The 20,632-nt window shown below is 41.9% G+C and overlaps 1 protein-coding gene across 1 annotated transcript in view; it reads right to left on the bottom strand.

Moving 5' to 3' along the window:
- The window catches only part of si:ch211-26b3.4 (connector enhancer of kinase suppressor of ras 2), an 867,895-nt gene that overhangs the window by 139,349 nt on the left and 707,914 nt on the right, over nucleotides 1-20,632 (bottom strand). The window contains exons 17-18 of the mRNA XM_068047793.1: nucleotides 10,903-10,951; nucleotides 7,920-8,092 (exon numbers count right to left, since the gene is read on the bottom strand). Of these exons, the coding sequence (XP_067903894.1) occupies nucleotides 7,920-8,092; nucleotides 10,903-10,951 (222 nt within the window). The remainder of the gene's footprint in view (nucleotides 1-7,919; nucleotides 8,093-10,902; nucleotides 10,952-20,632) is intronic.

Raw genomic sequence — 20,632 nt, 5'->3', positions numbered from 1 at the left:
ATAATGCCCAAAAATGGGAAAGGAGATTGCGGTGTGCGATTAACCCATGCCCTTTGCTTCCGATGCAGGCAGCACGCCTCATTGGAGCAGGGAGTTTAAGCTCAACCTGTATAAAATATTAATTAGGCTACAGCCAGACTATTGCATACAGTTATATTCACTGCATTACAGGAAGCAAGTGAGAAAGAGAGTACAGAGGAGAGCACACTCGAGAGAGTACAGAGGAGATTTCAGAGGATGTTGCCAGGAATGGAGAATTTTAGCTATGAGGAAAGGTTGGATGGGCTGAAGTTGTTGTTTTGGAACAGAGGTGGCTCAGGGGAGATATAATTGAGGTGTATAAAATTATGAGGGGCCTAGATAGAGAGGACAGGAGGGATGTATCTCCCTTAGCAGAGAGGTCAATAACCAGGCGGCACAGATTTAAGGTAATTGGCAGAAGGATTAGGGGGTAGTTGAAGAGAAATATTTTCACCCAGAGGGTGGTGGGAATTTGGAACTCACTGCCTGATATGGTAGTAGAGCAGAAACCCTCATCACATTAAAAAAAATAGAGAAGCTGTTCCAAATAAGGAGCTAGTAACATGATTAACCTGATGGCCAACCTGTTTTTTTTTTATTGTGCCTGACACAGACTAGTTTTAGGAAGAAACTGCAACTGAGAAGAGTGCATCTCTCTCTCTCTCATGCAAAGTTCCAGGGACCCAAAAAAGTAACTCAAGCCTCAAGACAGAAGACCAGTGAAACAAGTTTGAAAGTGTGCACTGGGCCCCAGTGAGAACTGCAAGACTTAACTTCAATCAAAGACTTTACATCCAATCCAAAACCAGTAACTGAACTCCAGCTATTACTTCAAACCTTTCCCCTTCTTTCTCTTCCTCTGTCTCTATTTGTGCGTGTGTTTATCGCGTCTGCATGATAGTGAGGTCACGTTGCCTATTTTTAGTAGTTTTAACTGAATTAGAGTTTTAAGGTTAATGAGCTTACACCTTTCTTGTTTAAATCTGAGAAAACCTGTCTGGTTGATTTCTTTGCAATCGTAATTAGAGAGCAGTGAGTAAGGACTCACTGAGGGGAAGCTACAAACATGGTGTTTAAAAAAAAAACCCTGTTGGGGCCAAACCAGGAAAAGGCTAAGAGGGGAGCCCTAGATCCCTGCCTCATCTGGTCATAACAGTGAGTTTGTGTGTGGGGAATTTAAAAAGGGAACTTCCACATTTCAATCTGTGTGTTAATGCTTTGCTTCATTACTGGCTCTGTCTTGTTTTGTAATAAACTGATAATTTTGTTGTTTATTAAAGAAACCTGGTTGGTGTATTTTGTTCTGGGATAAAGAGTAGAGTATATGATTGACCGCATCGGTAACTGGGTAAACATTTTTAAAAGTATATGCTGTGACCTGTGGAGAAGTGGAACTAGAAAAGACAGTGCACTCCTCCCGCCTTGGTGATAACACTATGCAAATGAAAGCCATCTTGTTTACGTCCCATCTAAAACGTTGTCATTTTGCCATGATTCCAGCTTCTCACTCATAGCTGGTGCAACCTTAATTCCCACTTCTATCATTAATTAAGTCTTGAAGCCTACATTCCATCCAACACAAGACAGCTTACTTCCACCTCTGAACTTCCCTCACGAGTGCTTCTGAAACCCAGAATCTCAGAATTGTTACAGCACGGAAGGCTGCCAGTTAGCCTGTCATCTCTGCACTGGCCAGTCTCTTTTCATACTCTCTCTTTGCTTTTCTTATTTGCTTTTTCACTTCCCCTCTGAACCTTGTATATTCATCCTAGTTCTTATTTGCCTGCTACACCTTTATCTTTAAATCTTACGATTCCAACATTTCTTACAGCCACTTAAGCTCTGCTGCCAAAGTCCTGTCCCAAACTACGTCTGGCTTGGCCAATGTCCACACAATGATCATTAACTCTCTGTTTGTCATTAAAGACCCCACAGCTTATCGCGGGCACATTGGTGAGAACATAATATCCCCACTACATGTGATGGCCGGTATTATGGAGCAGTGCTATTCATGTACTTTGTTTTTTTAACAAGAATGTGGAGATTACTACAACATTTGCTGTTTTGCTATCCACATTATACTACAGAACTATGCAATGTTCAAGAAAGATAAATCTCAACACAAACATTTCCTCCTGAAGGATCTATAATTCATAAGAGATCCACAAGTTTGTCTGCAGAGGAGGAAAAAGAGCAGTCAGTCAAAATTGAAGTGATTAGAAAGGCTTTACTCAAAAGGCGTTATTTACTTAGTTTGCTCTCGCATGCATTGCACCTTAGCAAAGTGTGAACTCGTGAGTAAACACAGCTGTTCCTGCCAAAATATCTAGAGTATTTCATGTGTTGTAAGGGACAACTTTCAAACTGATGTTAATACAAATGGTTAATAGTTAGCACTTTTTGGGCAATATAAGCGACTGCTCATTTTAAATGTGGATGTTTTAAATAGTGGAAGCTGAATATTGAATTCCAAATCCTCATTCTGATTTACAAATTCCTCCAAGAACTCAGCCTATCTCTGCAATCTTCTCCAACCTGCATCGCTGTCCAACTGCTTTGACTCTCAGACTCTCTGTTCCACCACTGGCAAAGCCTTCAGTGGCCTCTGCCTCTTTCAAACTCGCTTCCTAAAATCCTCACCCACTACTGCATCCTCCAGCTTTTTAAGAGCCTCCTCTCTTAGCTCTTCTACTGATGCTCAGCATTATCTTGTCCACTGTGAAGCAGCTTGGAGTTAGAGGTGCTACAGCAATGCCAGTAATTGCTGCAGAAGGTGAACTAAAGGGCTGAATTTTCCCAATCCACTGAAGAAGGGCTGGGAGGCAGAAGGGCTGGCAATATGGTGGGAGAGAGAAGCCCGATGTCTTCTTGCTGCTGTGGCATATTGCCAGCGGCAGGAAACGTGGCAGCGCGACCACCAGCCAGGCAGCCCATTGAGCCACTTAAGTGGCCAACTAAGGCCCACTTCTCGCTCTGTAGGCATTTTTCCCGCATGGGAAGGGCCCACCGCCACGTGGAGAGAAAACTAGGCAAACCCTGAAGGCCTCCCAGTGGGTTTGGGTAGGGGGGGTGGGGGTCTCCTCTATGGGCACTCTATGACCCACGGAGGTCCCCCCCAGTGGCAATAGCCATCCCTGCAGCAACAGCACCACCGGTGCAACATGCACCCCACACCAGCCCCAATCGCTGGAAGTGGCGCTTCTGAGGCTGCTAAGCTACCAGCCCTCTGATTGGGCCAGCGGCTCTTGGGGTAGGCCATCTTCCTTAATTGGACGGCGGACCCAGCAGAAGCCTCTTAATTGGCCACCGCTGGCAATATGATGCCTTAGGATCTTGCCGCTGGCTGAAGCGGGGTCGTCTCTCACTTACGGTCCCAGCGATGGAACTTCCAGGTAAGCGGAAAAATTCAGCCCACAATGTTGAATAGAAATAAAAGGGATTGCATTTGCTTCTATGTTCCAACTATCACAAAATCATCAGCAAAATTATTTCAATCATTGGTAATGGGCATGGACAACAAGATGTAAATGGCACACTAAAACAAAAGCAAAATATGGTAGATGCTGAAAATCTGGAATAAAAACAGAAAATGCATTAAATACTCAGATCAGGGAACAACTGTGGAGTGAGAAACAAAATTAATGTTTCAGGTCAGAATAGTTCTGAAAGGTCATCAACATGAAATGCTAGGGGCAATTTTATTGTATATAAATGGACATGTCAGATCAACTGAGGGGTTAAAACAGGGTTGTCCAAAATATGGCCCACGGGCCAGAATCCAGCCTGCCAAAGGTTTTTATCCACCAATCCTGTGTGACTAATATTGGAGTGGCATTGCCTAGGTAGTGGCTGATGGACTAATAACAGCCGGCAGGCAACACTTTGTTGGAGATGATAACGTTTGCAGAGTGCTGGGGAGAGGAGGGGATCGGTGCCAGATGCAGATCGGTATTCACTGCTGAAGCAGACAGACAGTATAGCGTTTGTCGGTTCCCACGGAGACAGCGCTGCCTGGGCCATCACGCAACTCTGCCTCCCCAGCAATGAAGTAACATCTTCAGCCCCTACATTACATCTGTCAACAAACAGGCCAAGCTCCTGAGTGGCGGCACCAGGAGTGAGAGGGCTGGCGGCAGCTGCAGGTACAAGACACTGTCTAGCAAACAACTTAAATCGATCAGGTGCTAATTCTTATGTCATCAGAAAGGGAAAGAGTCTGTGCCTTACAATTGCGAATGTCATATTCCTTATCTCTTAGTTTACCCTTTAAAAAAAAATCAATTCTAAACCATTTTGTTTTCTCGCAAATAGAAATTAAAAGTTTTATTTTCTTCCTTATGCTATCAAAGCAAAATAGAGTGAACAGTGCAGTCAAAACTTTATAGGATGCATTTTTTGCTGACTCCACTGGTGTTGAGCAGGCTTACGTGAATGACCTTTTGGAAGGGGTTTAAAATGCTTCCACTAATAGTTTCAGCTTGGCAGGCTGTAATGAACTGAGCTCCACTGCCCCTTGCTATTGACAATGTTGTCCTATTGTCATTAGAAGCACCCAACAATATAGGTTACTATATCCAGTTGGCTGTTTTCAACTGTTAAATGTTTGACTATTCCCAAGTTCTCCTGACTGCCCTCCCATACTGCATGAACGTCAGTTCATCTGAAACTCTGCTGCCCATATCCTATCCCAGACCAGGTCCCACTGACCCATAACCACTGTAACTGCTAAGCCACACTGGCTGCCAGTTCCTCAAATTTAAAATTCTGATCCATGTATTGTAATTCCTTCATGGTTTTGAACTTCCCTATCTCTATAATCTTCTCCAGCCCTACAATCCTCTGACAATGTCATCTCTGGCCCCTTTTGTGCATTCGTCACCTTCTTCACGGGCAGCATTGGCAGCCATATCTTCAGCCATCAGCACTGGAATTCCCTCCCTAAATTTCTCCATATTTGTCTCTTTTGTCATTTCTGTATGTTTATAAATTCTTTGAAAGGCCGCGAGGGACAGATTTAGAGCTGTATGGAACTTCTGGCCATATACTCCCAATACACTTGACACTGTCAAGAGTTCCAGGATTAGGCCATCTTGACTGGGGTGAGAGGAATTTTGCTCTGATACTTTGTCACATCACCAGTAGGCCTCAATCATTATTTTAAAAAAAATCATGTTCTCTTTTTATGCTAGTTTTACTCTGCAATCGACTGTATTCGATCACTGGACCAAACTTCAAAGTTTTAAATGATTCCCCGCACCTCCCTCCATGACGCAAGTAAAGCTACACATCAGAGTCCTACGGTATCCCTGGCATCCAGAATTACTAAAAACGGAACCAAATTCTGCCCCAAAATCAGCAGCATGGTGAGCAACACAGCTCACCATAAGGCATGTGAGTGCAATCCCATCATCCTCCTGACCATTGCATAGAGACACCTCATACCCCAATTAACACTAATCCCAACAGGTGAAGGTCTAGACTCAGAAAAGTATCAAAACAAGATCAAGATCACTCCTGACAGATTGGCACCGCTACATGAAGTATGCGGGCAAACACTGACTACTTGTGCAAGCAAAAACAATGCCAGGTATCTCACTAAATCAGTGTTCAACATAGTGACGAGAAAGTAAGTTAATAAAATAATCTTCTAATTTAAAGCTTGGTCACAAAAATGCACATTTTTTTGTTGGTTTGATTGATAGCAAGATAAATTTCTGTTGCCTTTATTGTTCCGAAATCTGCTCACCGACTTCCTATGTCGTACAAAAATGTAATGTGGCCACTCACGTGAAAAAGTTGGACATCGCTGGGTTAAAGTCTTAAATACCATGAGCCAAACCCGCCTCCAACCCGTCCATTTCTGGCTTTAACTGAGGCTAGAAGGTGGGGTGACAGCCAACCCACTCCAAGGAGATAGATTGGCACTTTAAATATGATAATGAGGCGGCGAACCTCAGGAAACATGGCAGCTAGATCCAGGCCTTTACACCTACCTCCTGGATCTAGCAAACCTGCCTGAGCAAACCCCACATTTGGGCACTCCCTCCCAATCCCCTGACCATCCCTACGAGTCTTCTGATCCAATCCACCAGGCCTACAACCCAGGCCCCCGACCTCCCACCCCAGGCTTCTGATAACCCCCGCCTCAGCCTCTGAACTCCCACAGCCCACAAGCCCCAGTCCTCACTCCACAGGCCTCTGATAGCCCCCGTCCTGGCCTCTGACCTAGTTCCCAACAATTTCCAGCAGTTTCTGTTTTTATTGCCATGATCAGAACTTGGGCCCCAGCTATTCACAATATATAGCAATGATTTGGATGAGCAGACCAAATGTAATATTTCCAAGTTCACAGATGACACAAAACTAGGTGGGAATGTGTGTTGTGAGGAAGAGGCAAAGAGGTTTCAAGGGGTTTTGAACAGACATAGTGAGTGGGCAAGAACGTGGCAGATGGAATATATGTGGAAAAATGTGAAGTTATCTATTTTGGTAGGAGGAATAGATGTGCAGAGTATTTCTTAAATGGTAAGAGATTAGAAAGTGCAGATGTACAAAGGAACCTGGGAGTCCTTGTATATAAGTCACTGAAAGCTAACATGCAGGTGCAGCAAGCAATTAGTAAAGCTAATGGTATGTTAGCCTTTATCGGAAGAGGATTTGAGCACAGTAGTGAGGTCTTGCTTCAATTGTATAGAACCTTGGTTAGACCGCACTTGGAGTACTGTGTGCAGTTTTGGTCCCCTTATCTTAGGAAGGATATTATTGCCATAGAGAGAGTGCAACAAAGATTCACCAGACTTGTTCCCAGGATGGCAGGACAGTCCAATGAAGAGAGACTGGGGAAACTGAGCCTGTATTCTCTAGAGTTTTGAAGGTGACTTCATTGAAACCTACAAATACTTAAAGGGTAGATGCAGCTAAGATGTTTCCGCTGGTTGGCGAGCCTAGAACCAGGGGATACAATTTCAAAATAAGGGGGAAGTCTTAGGACAGAGATGAGGATAAATTTCTTCACTCAGGGTTGCGAATCTCTGGAATTCTCTATGCCAGAGGGCTGTGGAAGCTCAGTCATTGAGTATGTTTAAAATAGAGATTGATAGCTTTCTAATTACCAATGACATAAAGGGATATGGGGATATGGGGATATGGGAAAAATGCATTGATGTGGATGATCAGCCATGATCATATTGAATGGCGGAGCAGGCTCTTTGGGCTGAATGGCCTACTCATGCTCCTATGTTCTTATAATCACCAACTAAAATGGAGAAGGCAAAATTGGCACAAGTTTTGGTACTCAGAATTCATGTACCTTTGGGAGAATAGGGAAATATGGTAAGCTGTAAAGACCTATTTTCAAAGAGATTCAAACAGCTCAAGGTATTTGCTCCATATTTTACTGCCATTCTATCAGTCCTTTTAAGAGCGGCACAGTGGCGCTGTGGTTAGCACCGCAGCCTCACAGCTCCAGTGGGTACTGCCTGTGTGGAGTTTGCAAGTTCTCCCTGTGTCTGTGTGGGTTTCCTCCGGGTGCTCCTGTTTCCTCCCACAAGCCAAAAGACTTGCAGGTTGGTAGGTAAATTGGCCATTATAAATTGCCCCCAGTATAGGTAGGTGGCAGGGAAATATAGGGACAGGTGGGGATGTGGTAGGAATATGGGATTAGTGCAGGATTAGTATAAATGGGTGGTTGATGGTCGGCACAGACTCGGTGGGCCGAAGGGCCTGTTTCAGTGCTGTATCTCTAAACTAAACAAGCTCTGTGCGACAGAAAACTGGGATAATGTAGCCACCTTTGAGCGCCAATGCTTAATTTATTTTAGTCAGCTTCTTTGCTTAGAGACCTTTCTTTTAATTTCTCTTGGTTAACAGAAGAGCAAAGGAAGGAGAAGGTCCCTTACATTTTGATTTGTGTACCAGTAGAGTGAGGCTTCCTTCAGAATAAACCAATATTTCTTCCATTTCTGAGTGAAATATCCTTTGGCATCTTTCTTCTTCCACAGCCAGCCCTCACAGTCACCATGGCCTAAATCTTTACAGGAAATCCGCCTTCTGCTGCCACCAGTTACAGAACCTGATGGGAAAAACAAAAATGAAATCTCATAGAGAAGAAATTTATGCAAAAGTAAGATATCCTTTTAAAATTTACATTCATTCAGCATCAACATCATTGAGGGACATATTGGCGGCCTGATAGAGCACCATGTAACTCTTCTTTGGTTGTGGGTTTAAATTCCAGTGTGCAAGACAAATACCACCTGTCCATCATGGAGGGTTTTGAGATGAAAACTGGTGTCAACCCAATCAGGTTCAATTGCATCCACATTTGAATTAATCCCAAATTTCACACATCGCCTGAACAGATAGGCCAGAAAAAGATGGGAAGTTGGAAAATGTAGGGTGAAAGTGTAATTAATAGCACAAATGCTACAGGGTAGAAACTACTGTTGATGAATACTTAATACAATTATAGGACAGTCCTCTATGATTTTAAACAAAGAGGTAACCTGCGTATTTTAAATGGGTTAATACTACTATTAAAATAGCAGACAGAGGAACGTCCAAGCATGTTGAGCACTCATCACTAATATTGACAACAAACATTTTAAAGCTTATGTTATTTTAGTTTATTAGGCTTGTTGGTTCTGCTCCATAGCAGTAAATTGAAGCTTTTAAGGCAGTATTATTGATTTCCTATATTCTTTCAGGAAAGGTGGGAGTAAATGGTAAACACATTCCAATAAACAGCAATCCTCATCACTGCTAAAAGGGATTGTGAGACTGAGGGAAATCTACAGAAGGATTGAAACAAATGAAAACATGCAGTAAACTGGAGTCGATTTTGGTTTCAAACACGACTGCTGTCGAGCAGGTTTCTCAGTGTTGCATGTTTTAATTTTTAATGCCCATATTTATCACTTTCCCATATCTCAATGAAATTTCATAGATTTTTACAAAGGTTTTTACATTTGGAAGGTTATAACAAATTTTGACCAATGTACAAAAGAGAATTGAATGTGATAATGTTGATTCCTCCACACAGGCAATTAATTATCCTCAGGATGTCAATATTAAGGATGTCACAAATCATTAAAAGCCAATAGACAGGTACAAAAGCCATTATAAAGGTTAATGGCATGTTGGCCTTTATCTCAAGGGGACGAAGTTGTGCTTCAGCTGGATACAGCCTTAGTTAGACCCCATGTGGATTACTGTATTTAGTTTGGAAACTACACTTCAGGAAAGATACATTTGCCTTGGAGACAGTGTACCAGAGATTCACCAGAATTATACTGGGGAGTTAAATCATGAGGACAGGTTGCATAAACTTTGCTTGTATTCCCTTCAGTATAGGAGATTAATGGGTGATTTGATTGAGGTGTTTAAAATGTTGAAAGAATTTAATAAAGTAGGCACGGAGAAACTATTTCCTCCGGTGGGAATCAAGAACAAGGGGACATTATCTCAAAATTAGAGACAAGTCATTCAGGAGCAAAATCAGACAGTCATTTTTCACACAAATGATAGCAGAAATTTTGAACTCTCCTCCAAAAGGCTGTGGATGCTGTGTCAGTTGGAGCTTTCAAGACTGAGATTGATAGGCGCTTTGTTTTAAGAATTTCCACCTTGTGACGATATTGTTGTGTATAGATAATTTCTAGTTACCTAAATGGCAAATAATTGGAGTGCTATATATTGTGCAGTGGAACTGTGGAAAGGTTAGCTATTGGTTGCTATGGATGTTGACTGGGAAATGTTGTGCCGAATGGACTGCGGCTGGGGGTAAGGGAAAGAGAGTTCATTCATACAGTTGAGAGCTGCTGGTTTAAGCAGTGAGCTTGTTTGTATGTTTTATAGATGTGCCAGTTTATGATCTCATTACACTTTTGTTCTTCCATTTGTGTATGACTATAGACACGGCAAATCAAAAGTGATAATGATTTAATTAGTTGCAATCCCCAAGATTGCATTCGAACAAACCTTGCAGAAAAAATGTGATAAAAGCAGATATATGTTATAAAGGCTGAAAGATTACCAAATATAAGTTACATAAAAATAACATGATTTGAAGTATTGCAATAATATGACAGCTAGTTCAATAATAGCTTAAAGAAGGCAATGCTACCAAGGTTCAGCAGTTCTTCTGAAACTGGACTACAATGTAACAGTTTTCAGTCTTATAGAACTGAATCATACAGCAGAGAAGGAGGACATTCGACCCTTCACGCTTGTGTCGGGTTTTTGAAAGAGCTATCCAATTAGTCCCACTCCCCCTCATTCTTTCCCCATAGCCCTGCATATTTTTTTTACTTTTCAAGTCTTTATCCAATCCTCTTTTGGAAAATTACTGTTGAATCTGTTTGAATCACCCTTTCAGGCAGTGCACTGCAGATTACAACAGCTCACTGCATATAATGAATTCAACTCATCCCCCCCTGTTTTTATTGACAATTATACTAAATCTGTGTTCTCTGGTTACAGACCCTCCTGCCAGTGGAAACAGGTTCTCCCTTTTTACTCCATCAAAATCTATCATCTTTTGAATATCTCTATAAAATATCCTCTTAACCTTCTCTGCCCTAAGGAGAACAATCCCAACTTCTCCAATCTCTCCATATAACAATCCTAGTATCATTCTAGTAAATCTCCTCTGCATCCTCTCCAAGGCTTGACATCCTTCCTAAAATGTGATGCCCTGAATTAGGCACAATAGTCCAGCTGTGGCCTAACCAATGATTTATAAAGTTTCAGCATAACCTGTTTTCTGTAGTACTCTATGCCTCTATTTATAGAGCCAAAGACATTGTATGCTTTGTAAACAGTTTTATCAACTTATCCTGCTCTGTTCAATGATTTAAACTGACTTATTTGTATGTTTCTTACCTTTGGGTCTCTTTTTGGTTTTTGACCTCAGAGAGGCATAATGAAAAGACTGTAAAAAAGCAAACAAACAGGATAACTAAACATTCATAGTCAATGTACTGATGCTTCGTACATAAAATTTAGCACGCTGAAAAAGAATATTAATTGTCAAGTTTATTTCATGTCTCATAGTGGGCTGAAATTTATGAGCGCGCCACAAAAAAGCGGAGGTGCACTCTGCTGTCGGCAGTCTTCAGGCGCGGATGCACAGTCGCTGAGCCTCCGTGATATTTCACATGGGGCTCATTTAAATGGAGGGGGCAGAACGGCCATCCCTGATGATGTAGAGGGGGCGGCCGCGCTGTCCCCGGCAACGCATCCGGCACCATTTTTAAAGGGCTTCAAGCCCTGCACTAACAACTGAAACTGTACCCCCGCCCCAACTGGAAAATTAAACTCCTCCCCCCTCCCAACCAGTGCCTTGCCTTGAATCCACAAATGGGGATCGGAAGGCATGGGACTTCTGGCCACCGGCCGCAATATCGGCGTGGGATGGCTGCCCGGTCTAGGTATGTTTATTTACATTTATTTGCATAGATTTAGCAATGCAAATGAAGCCCCCGGGGCCACACCGAGGCCTCACCGCTGCCAGTAAAATGCGGCGTGGCCTTCTCAACGTTGGGGGTCGTGGCAGGCCTGTCCCTGAAGGATTTTCCGGGCCTCCCTGTCACGACTCCTGACGCTGGATGCCTCAGAAAATTCAGCCCAGTTTCTCCATTGCATTAATTCTGCCTCATAGAGACTTAAAATAACAATTCAAATGCACAGTACTCTGCAGCCTAACCAAGTGGTGCAGATGCTGATGCTATTGCTTTTCAGTAGGTGCTACAGTAACCACTGCTGAAAACCAGAAGTGTTCAAGATATGACTGCATGCAGCATGAAGCTGTGCAAAGTTGACAGTGACTTCTGGGAATCCTTCATCAGACCTACATAGGAAAGGCTACCAGGGAATTCAGCACACAGCACCAACAGGCATAAACATCATCTGTATAATATCAAAAATCAACAGTCAGTAATAATTCAACCTTTTAACATCACTCATGAAAAAGAGCAGAGCCCACATTTTTACTGAGAAACTATGAAAAACACTCAAGATTCCATTTGCAGGCACATACTAGGCAGTTTACCCTAGGGCTCTATTTTTCACCTCTTGATTGTGAATGTGAAAAATCTATCTCCCTTATACGTTTTTTGTCAAACTGAACTTAAAGGGCCACGAGGGTAAATTGGAGCATAGGAGCAGGAGAATAGGCCATTCAGCCCCTTGAGCTTGCTCTGTCTTTCAATTAAATCATGGCTCATTCCTCACTCAACTCTGTTTACCTGCCTTTGATCAACATCCCTTGATACACTCACCTAATAGAAATCAATCAACAACAGTTTTGAAAGCTCCAATTGATCTTCAGCATCCACAACTTTCTGGGAGTGGGGGGAGAGCTCCAGATTGCCACTAACACTTGTGAGAAAAAGTGCTTCCTGATTTTACTCCTGAACGACTGAGTTCTAATTTTAAGATTGTGCTAACTTGTTCTGGATTTCCCCTACCATATGAAAAAGCTTCTTTGGATCTACCCTTTCAAATCCCTTTTATAGTTGTTATGAAGGTGCTCGGTTCTTAAAATGTTTTGAGGATTTGTGTTAACGATTATGGACATTGGTTCATTTGGAAAACTGAAAGGATTCCATGGATGTGTTTTTTTTACAAGGGTCACTGGGAAGATACTTGAGCTTTGTGTCGAAAAATAATCTTTACTGGATGTCACATGCCTTAAGTTAAATAAACAACAGGAACCTTGGTGACCAAGGGAGCTGTTTACAGAAAAGTGACATGTCAAGATTTATGGTGGTCAGGAGGTTTTGATTTGCTGTTGGGGTGTGGACTATTTTGAAGGCAGTTGGAGATCAGCCTGCCAAGAGAGAAGCATCCAACTCATCTTTCTCCACCTCTTTGAGAAACCTTGGAAAATCTAGTGTGTGACAGCGAAACCCCTGATGCCACATTTCTCCTGAGAAACTCCTGGAAAGCCTGTCAGATTAATTCTCGATACCGCCTGAAAAGAACTGCTCCAGAAAAGATCCCAGTCACCTGTCTCTGTGTACCTGGACGCCAGACCAAAGGACAACTGATATCTTTCTATATCTTCTCTGTTTCCTTCAAGAATTAACAAGTATTTGGTGAAAGTTTTTTTTGTCTTTTTGTAAAGTGAATCTCTGAAGAGAAAACCTTTTTTTACCTAACCAGGGTGTGTGTGTGTGTTGGGTATCTTGAAGGGAATGTCAATTTACATTCATATTTTAAATTGTGTGTTAATGCTTTGCATCTTTACTGGATCAGTCTTGTTTTATAATAAACTGATTATTTTGTTGTTTATTAAAGAAACCTGGTTGGTGTATTTTATTCTAGGATAAAGAGTGGAGTATATGATTGGTTGTATGGGTAACTGGGTAAATATTTAAATATATGTTGTGACCTATGAAGAAGTGGAACTAGAGAAAGACAGTGCACTCCTCCCGCCTCAGTCGTTACATAATTTAAACACCACGATCAGATCACCCTACTATTCTCCATGCAGGGAATTCAGATGTGCACCTGATTTGTGAGTGCATGATATTCATTCTATTAAAATAAATGGAGAGAAAGTCACGGTCCTGTAAATGGGGCGCCTGTTCGAATTCTTGATATGTGGACCTGGCTCAGAAGTTTCACATCAGCAGTGCCAAAGAGAAACATTTAACCCCCAATAACTGTATTAGAACATTTCTGTGTTTGACAACTGCAGTCAGGGCACAAAAGCTGCATCAGAACATGTCACAAGAACATTAGTGCATCGCTTGCATGTGACACTGAATGAAGCAGCATATGGCCTATCCACTATTCACTGTTTCAGTAAAGACAGTGCCTTTTTAAAGGAAATTAAAAAGAACAAAAATGCTATTTTGCACGTAATCGTAAACATACAGGAGGTGAAAGCAGTCTTTGCCAGTAGCCTGAAATGGGCTCATGGTGAATCAGCCGGTTTTACACTGCACCCAGTTTCCTTTACCATTGGACACTGTGTAAAATGGGCTGCCGGTTTGCTAAAAGCATGTTTCACTCAATTACTATAGACCAATTGCACCCCCATAATTCTGATTAGTAGCTGAAAATACAGGAAAGAAACAAAATAATTCCAGTATTATGTATGCATTTTAAACCTGCTGTGCTTATGCACTGGAATAAATATTTGAAGTCTAGGAAGATGCAGGGTTATGGACAGTGTGGTAAGCTTTGTTATAGCAGTCAGCACAGGCTCAATGGGTCAAATGGTCTCTTTCTGTGCTGTAAACCTCTATGGTAAACCTATGTCATATAGAATATATGCTACTTGAATATAGTCATTAGAAAAGAAAAAGGCTGATGGAGTGACGTAGTGGAGATCTTTAAAATTATGAAGGGGTTTGATAAGATAGACATAGAGATATTTCCACTAGTGCAGAGACCAAACTCTGAGCCATCAATATGAGATACTCACTGCAAGGAGTTCAGGAGAAACTCTTTTAGCCAGAGAGTGGTTAGAATGTGGAATTTGTTACCACAAGCAGTAGCTGAGGCAAATAGCACGGATGCATTTAAGGGGAAACTAGATAAGCGCAAAAGGGAGAAAGGAATAGAGGATATTCTGACAGGATTAGATGAAGTCTGGTGGCAGGGTTTGTGTAGAGCACAAACATCAACATAGAACTGTTGGTCCAAATGGGATGAGCTGTAAATTCTATATAATTCTATGTAATATAGTGATCCACTCAGCACTACTAAATTTATTTTGCGAATATGTATGTTAAGAGTTTCCAAAGAACTTCAGGCAATGAATTACTAGAAGAGAGCTTAACAGCTGTTGTAGTAACTCTAACATACATATTCGCAAAACAAATTTAGTAGTGCTGAGTGGATCACTATATTACATAGAATTATATAGAATTTACAGCTCATACAGCTCAGAATTTACAGCTTAACAGCTCTCTTAAAGCAAAACTGTGGCAAGATTTATTCCTCAAACATTACTTTCTTCACATTATGTACGTATCACAAGGCAACAGATTGGAATTTTTTAGAACTATCTACTCGCAATGGACATCATAAAAAATAGTCTGGGTGTGAGGTACATCAGACAGCTAGTCTTTCCTTTGATCAAATGCTCTTCAGGCAGCTTGAGGTATTTTCTGTCTTATCACATAAACGCCACCGAAGAACAACATGCTTTATTGACTGAGTTTGAGTGGAATTTCTGAATGTTATTCGAAAAGGCTTACATAAATCAAATAACACATTAGGAAATAGCAACATTCAGCTTTACTACAGCTCTCCAGTATCATCCATGCAAGACAACTGAACCCACAGTTTCAATATCTGTATTTCCTACATTTTGCAACAGTGATTACACTTCAAAAATACTTCATTGGCTGTAAAATGCTTTGGATTGTCCAGAAGATGTGAATGATGCTATATAAATGTATCTCTTTCCCTTTAATAAGACAGGCACAGTGTGGAGATTACTCTGTAATACCCCTTGCAGAAAAGTGCTAGACAGCTTACCATATGCCTCTCTCAAGCTGAACTCAGGTAGCCATTATCGTGAAAATTGGCAAGCCTCGTCACGGTATTTGTCAACAGTAGGTAGTGTGGTAACATAAATTCCATCCAAACATGTCATGGTGTCATAAGAGTACTCTTGCATCAAAAACTGAATTGAACCAGTTAGGGAAATTGCGTGGCTACTACAGCAGATCAGAGGTTAAGTATTCTGTGTTGAGAGGGAGGATCACCTCCTGACTCCCCAAAGCCTTTCCACCACCTATAAGGCACAATTCAGGAGCGTGAAGGAAAATTCTCCACTTGCCTGGATGAGTGCAGCTCCAATAGCACTCAACCAGGCACAACACCATCCAGGCCAAAGCAGCCCACTTGCTTGGTATCTCATCCAACACTTTAAACATCCACTCCTTTCAACACTGGTGCACCGCGTACTGTATAGTATAGTATATCCTCAGGATGCACAGCAGCAACACCAAGGTTCCTTTGATAGCACCTCCCAAACCTGTAACATCCACCACCAAAAAAGACAAGGGCAGCATATGCAGGGATACACCATCAACTTCAAGTTTCCCTCCAAGCCACACACCATCCCAAATTGGATATATATCACAGTTCCTTCATGGTCATTGGATCAAAATCCTGGAACTTGCTTTCTAACAGAACTGTGGGAGTACCTTGACCAAATAGACTGCAATGATTAAAGAAGAAGGCTCCCCCGCCCACCACCTTCTCAAGAGCAACTAGGAATGGGCATTAAATGCTGGTCTTCCCAGTGATGTCCTTATTCTGAGAATGAATTTAAAGAAAACTTGGGCATGATATAGTGAACTTGGCTTTTGAACTGTTCTTTCACCACCAAACTGTAGATAGCAGATGACTAGAAGACTAAACACCTGATATATCACCATGAAATTACTTTATTTCTGGTCACTGAGTTGAGAATGGTTTCTGATGTATTGCAGCAATAACAGAAAAGAGCAGAAATGCAGTTGTTATAGGAGATTCAAAATTAGAAGGATAGACAGGCATTTTTGTAAGCATCACCCTGAGTGATGGTATGTTGCTTTCCTGGTGCAAGGGTCAAGGATATCAGAGATGGTGCAGAACATTCTGCAGGGGGAAGGGAGTGAGTCAGAAAGTGTGGTACACCAAGAACATAGAGAGGGCAGGTATTGAGGTCCTACAGTCAGATTTTCAGGAGCTAGGGAGGAAGTTAAAAAGTAGGACCTCGAAGGTAGTAATCACTGGATTAGTTCCAGTGCCATGTGCTAACGAGAGTAGAAATAGGAAGACAGGGAGAGATCATTGTGTGGATTAAGGTATGGTGCAGGAAGCTTCAGATTCTCAGGGCATTGGGACTCCAGTAGGAGTCTGGAGCAGGAGAAACCTATTCAAAACGAATAGCTTGTACCTCAACAGGACTGAGACCAATGCCCTCATGGGGAGATTCACTAGTGTGGTTGAGGAGAGTTTAAACTAAGTTGGCAGGGGGATGGGCACCAACATATAGAAGTAGAAAATATGAATAAGGTGCACAAAGTGAGAGTATTGGATAACAGTAGAGAAGGAAGTAGCATCATATTAGATAGGATCAAATTAAAATGGACTACAGGGAATACAAAGACAGATTTAGACTGCATGTCTGTGAACGCACAAAGTGTCGTCAATAAGGTTGCTGAGGTGCAAGTACAAACAGTTATGTGAGAATATGATGTAGTGGCAATAATGGAAACATTGCTTACAAATGGTGAAGACTGGGCACTTAATATTCAAGGATACAAAGTGTTCAGAAAAAGGAAAGGAAAAAGGGAGGAGGGAGTGGCAGTATTGATGAGGGAAGAAAAGAAAAAAGAAAGACTTGCATTTATATAGCACCATTCACAACCATTAGCCAATGAAGTACTTTTTTGAAGTGTAATCACTGTTGTAATGCAGAAAACGCAGCAGCCAGTGTTCACACAGCAAGCTCACACAAACAGCAATGTGATAATGACCAAATAATCTGTTTTTGAGATGTTGATTGAGGGATAAATATTGATCAGGCCACCGGGGAGAACTCCCCTGTTCTTCTTCAAAATAATGCCACAGGATCTTTCACATCCACCCAAGCAAGCAAAAGGGACCTTCGTTTCGCATCTCATCACAAAGACGACACCTCCAACAGTGCAGGGCTCTCTCAGAACTGCATTGGAGTGTCAGCCTTGATTTTTGAGCTCAAGCCCTGAAGGGGGACTTGAACCTGGAATCTTGTGACTCAGATGCAAAAGTGCTACCAACTTAACCAAAGCAGACACTACAAGACATGGTAGTGTTGGAAAAAGAGGATATCCTTGAGGGGGCAAGGACAGAATCCATTTAGTTAGAGCTGAGAAGCAAAAAGGATATGATCACATTAGTGTGGTCATTCAGGAGGAGGCGGTGGCATAGTTGTAGTGTCACTGGACTAGTAATGTCACTGGACTAGTAATCCAGAAGCTTAGGCTAATGCTCTGGGGAAAAGGGTTTAAATCCCACCATGGTAGATGGTGAAATTTGAATTCAGGAAATAAATCTGGAATTAAAAGCTAATCGAATGGTGACCATGAAACCATTGTCGATTGTTGTGCCTTTAGGGAAGGAAATCCGCTGTCCTTACCTGGTCTAGCCTACATGTGACTCCAAACCCACAGCAATGTGGTTGACTCTTAATTGCCCACTGAAGGCCAAGGGCAATTAAGGATGGGCAATAAATGCTGGTCTAGCCAGTGATGTCCACATCCCATGAACGAATAAAAAAAAAAGGGCTCCAAATAGTGACAACTGGGCAGCAAATCTGCAGGGAACTCAGAGATAAGTACACAACAGTGATACTGGGGGACCTTAATTAACCCAAATATTGATTGGGATAGTGTTAGAGTGTAAGGTGGGGAACGAATTTCTGAAATGTGTTCAGAAGAGATTCATGGACTGGTATGTTCTCAATCCAACTAGGAAGGAGGTGGACCAAGTGTCTGTGGGGGCACACTTGGGTAAGAGTAATCAGTGTATCATAAGGTTTACATTAGCATTGGAAAAGACGAAGGAAGAATCTAAAGTAGAACTTCTAAATTGAATGAGAGAGGATATAGCCAGTGTAAAATGGAACCAAAGATTGACAGAAAAAACTGTAATGGAACAATGGGTGATCTTTAAGGAGGAGATATTTCAGCTACAGGCTAGATACATTCCAACAAGAGGAAAAGGCAAGGAAGCCAAAAGCAGGGATCTTTGGATGATAAGTTAGATAAAGGATATGATGAAACAAAAAAAGAGGGTGTATGATGCATGTCAAGTGAATTCATTAAGTGAGAATCAGGCCAAATGCAGTAAGTTGAGAGAGGAAGTGAAAGAGAAAATAAGACTGGCAAAGAGAGAATATGAGAATAGAATGACAGTTAACATAAAAGGGAACCCCAAAATCTTCTACCGGCTTGTAAATAGTAAGCTGGTGGTAAGAGGCGGGTGGGGCCTATTCAGGATAAAGAGAATGATATATGCTTAGAGGTGCAGGGCAAGGCTAAAATATTTAATGAGTACTTTGTATTGGTGTTTTCTAAGGAAACGAACGTTGACAAGATATTGGTAGAAGCGGAAATGGTAGAGGTAATAGAGTATAAAAATTGGCAAGTCATGCTGCAGCTGTACAGAACTTTAGTTAGGCCACACTTAGAATATTGCGTGCAATTCTGGTCGCCACACTACCAGAAGGACATGGAGGCTTTGGAGAGGGTACAGAAGAGGTTTACCAGGATGTTGCCTGGTCTGGAGGGCATTAGCTATGAGGAGAGGTTGGATAAACTCGGATTGTTTTCACTGGAACGACGGAGGTGGAGGGGTGACATGATAGAGATTTACAAAGTTATGAGCGGCATGGACAAAGTGGATAGTCAGAAGCTTTTTCCCAGGGTGGAAGAGTCAGTTACTAGGGGACATAGGATTAAGGTGAGAGGGGCAAAGTTTAGAGGGGATGTGCGAGGCAAGTTCTTTACACAGAGGGTGGTGAGTGCCTGGAACGTGCTGCCAGGGGAGGTGGTGGAAGCAGTTACGATAATGACGTTTAAGAGGCATCTTGACAAATACATGAATAGGATGGGAATAGAGGGATACGGTCCCCAGAAATGCAGAAGGTTTTAGTTTAGGCAGGCATCAAGATCGGCGCAGGCTTGGAGGGCCGAATGGCCTGTTCCTGTGCTGTACTGTTCTTTGTTCTTTGTAATGGATGGGGTGAAAATTGATAGGCAGAATGTACTGGAAAGGCTGGCTGTGCTTCTAGTGGTAAGTCGCCTGGTCTGGATGGCTTGCATCCCAGGTTGCAAAAGGAAGTAGGCATGGCAATAGCGGAAGGGCTTGCCATAATCTTCCAATCTTCCCTAGATATGGGAGAGATGCCAGAGGAATAGAGAGTGGCAAATGTGGCATCCCTATTCATTATTAAGGGTGTAAGGGCAGTTCTAGTAACTACTGGCTGGGTAAGGTTTTAGAAAGAATAATTAGGGAAAAATCAACAAGCACTTGGAGAGGTTTGAGTTAATTAAGGAGAGCCAGCACAGATTTATAAAAGGTAGATCATGCTTGACTAATCTAATTGAAATTTTTGATGAACTAACAGAGAAGGTTGATGAAAGGAATGCAATGGATGTTGTCCATATAGATTTTAAGAAACTGTTTGACAAAGTACCACATAAAAAGCTAGTTAAAAAAAAACTGAGGTCCATGGAATAGGAGGGTCAGTGTCAGCTTGAATAAAAAATTGGCTTCAGGACAGAAAACAGCAAGTTGTGGTAAACGCTTGTTTTTCAGACTGGAGGATACTAGACAGTGGTGTTCCCCAAGGGTCAGTGCTAGGACCACTGTTTTTTTGATACATGACTTAGATATTGGAATATGGACTAAAATTTCAAAATTTACTGATGACACCAAACTTGAAGGAGTAGCGTACAATGAAGATGATACCAATCAACTGCAACAAGACATAGATATGCCAGCAGCATGGCCAAATAAGTGGCAGATGAAAGTTAATACAGAAAAGTGTGAGGTGATGCATTTTGGCAAAAGGGATAGGGAGAGGCAATATACACTTAATTGTACAGTTCTAAAC

Source organism: Heterodontus francisci, chromosome 15 (assembly GCF_036365525.1).
Source record: "Heterodontus francisci isolate sHetFra1 chromosome 15, sHetFra1.hap1, whole genome shotgun sequence".
Lineage (NCBI taxonomy): Eukaryota > Metazoa > Chordata > Chondrichthyes > Heterodontiformes > Heterodontidae > Heterodontus > Heterodontus francisci.
The sequence above is the reverse complement of the archived record's forward strand: the minus strand, read 5'-3'. Positions and strand labels throughout refer to the sequence as shown.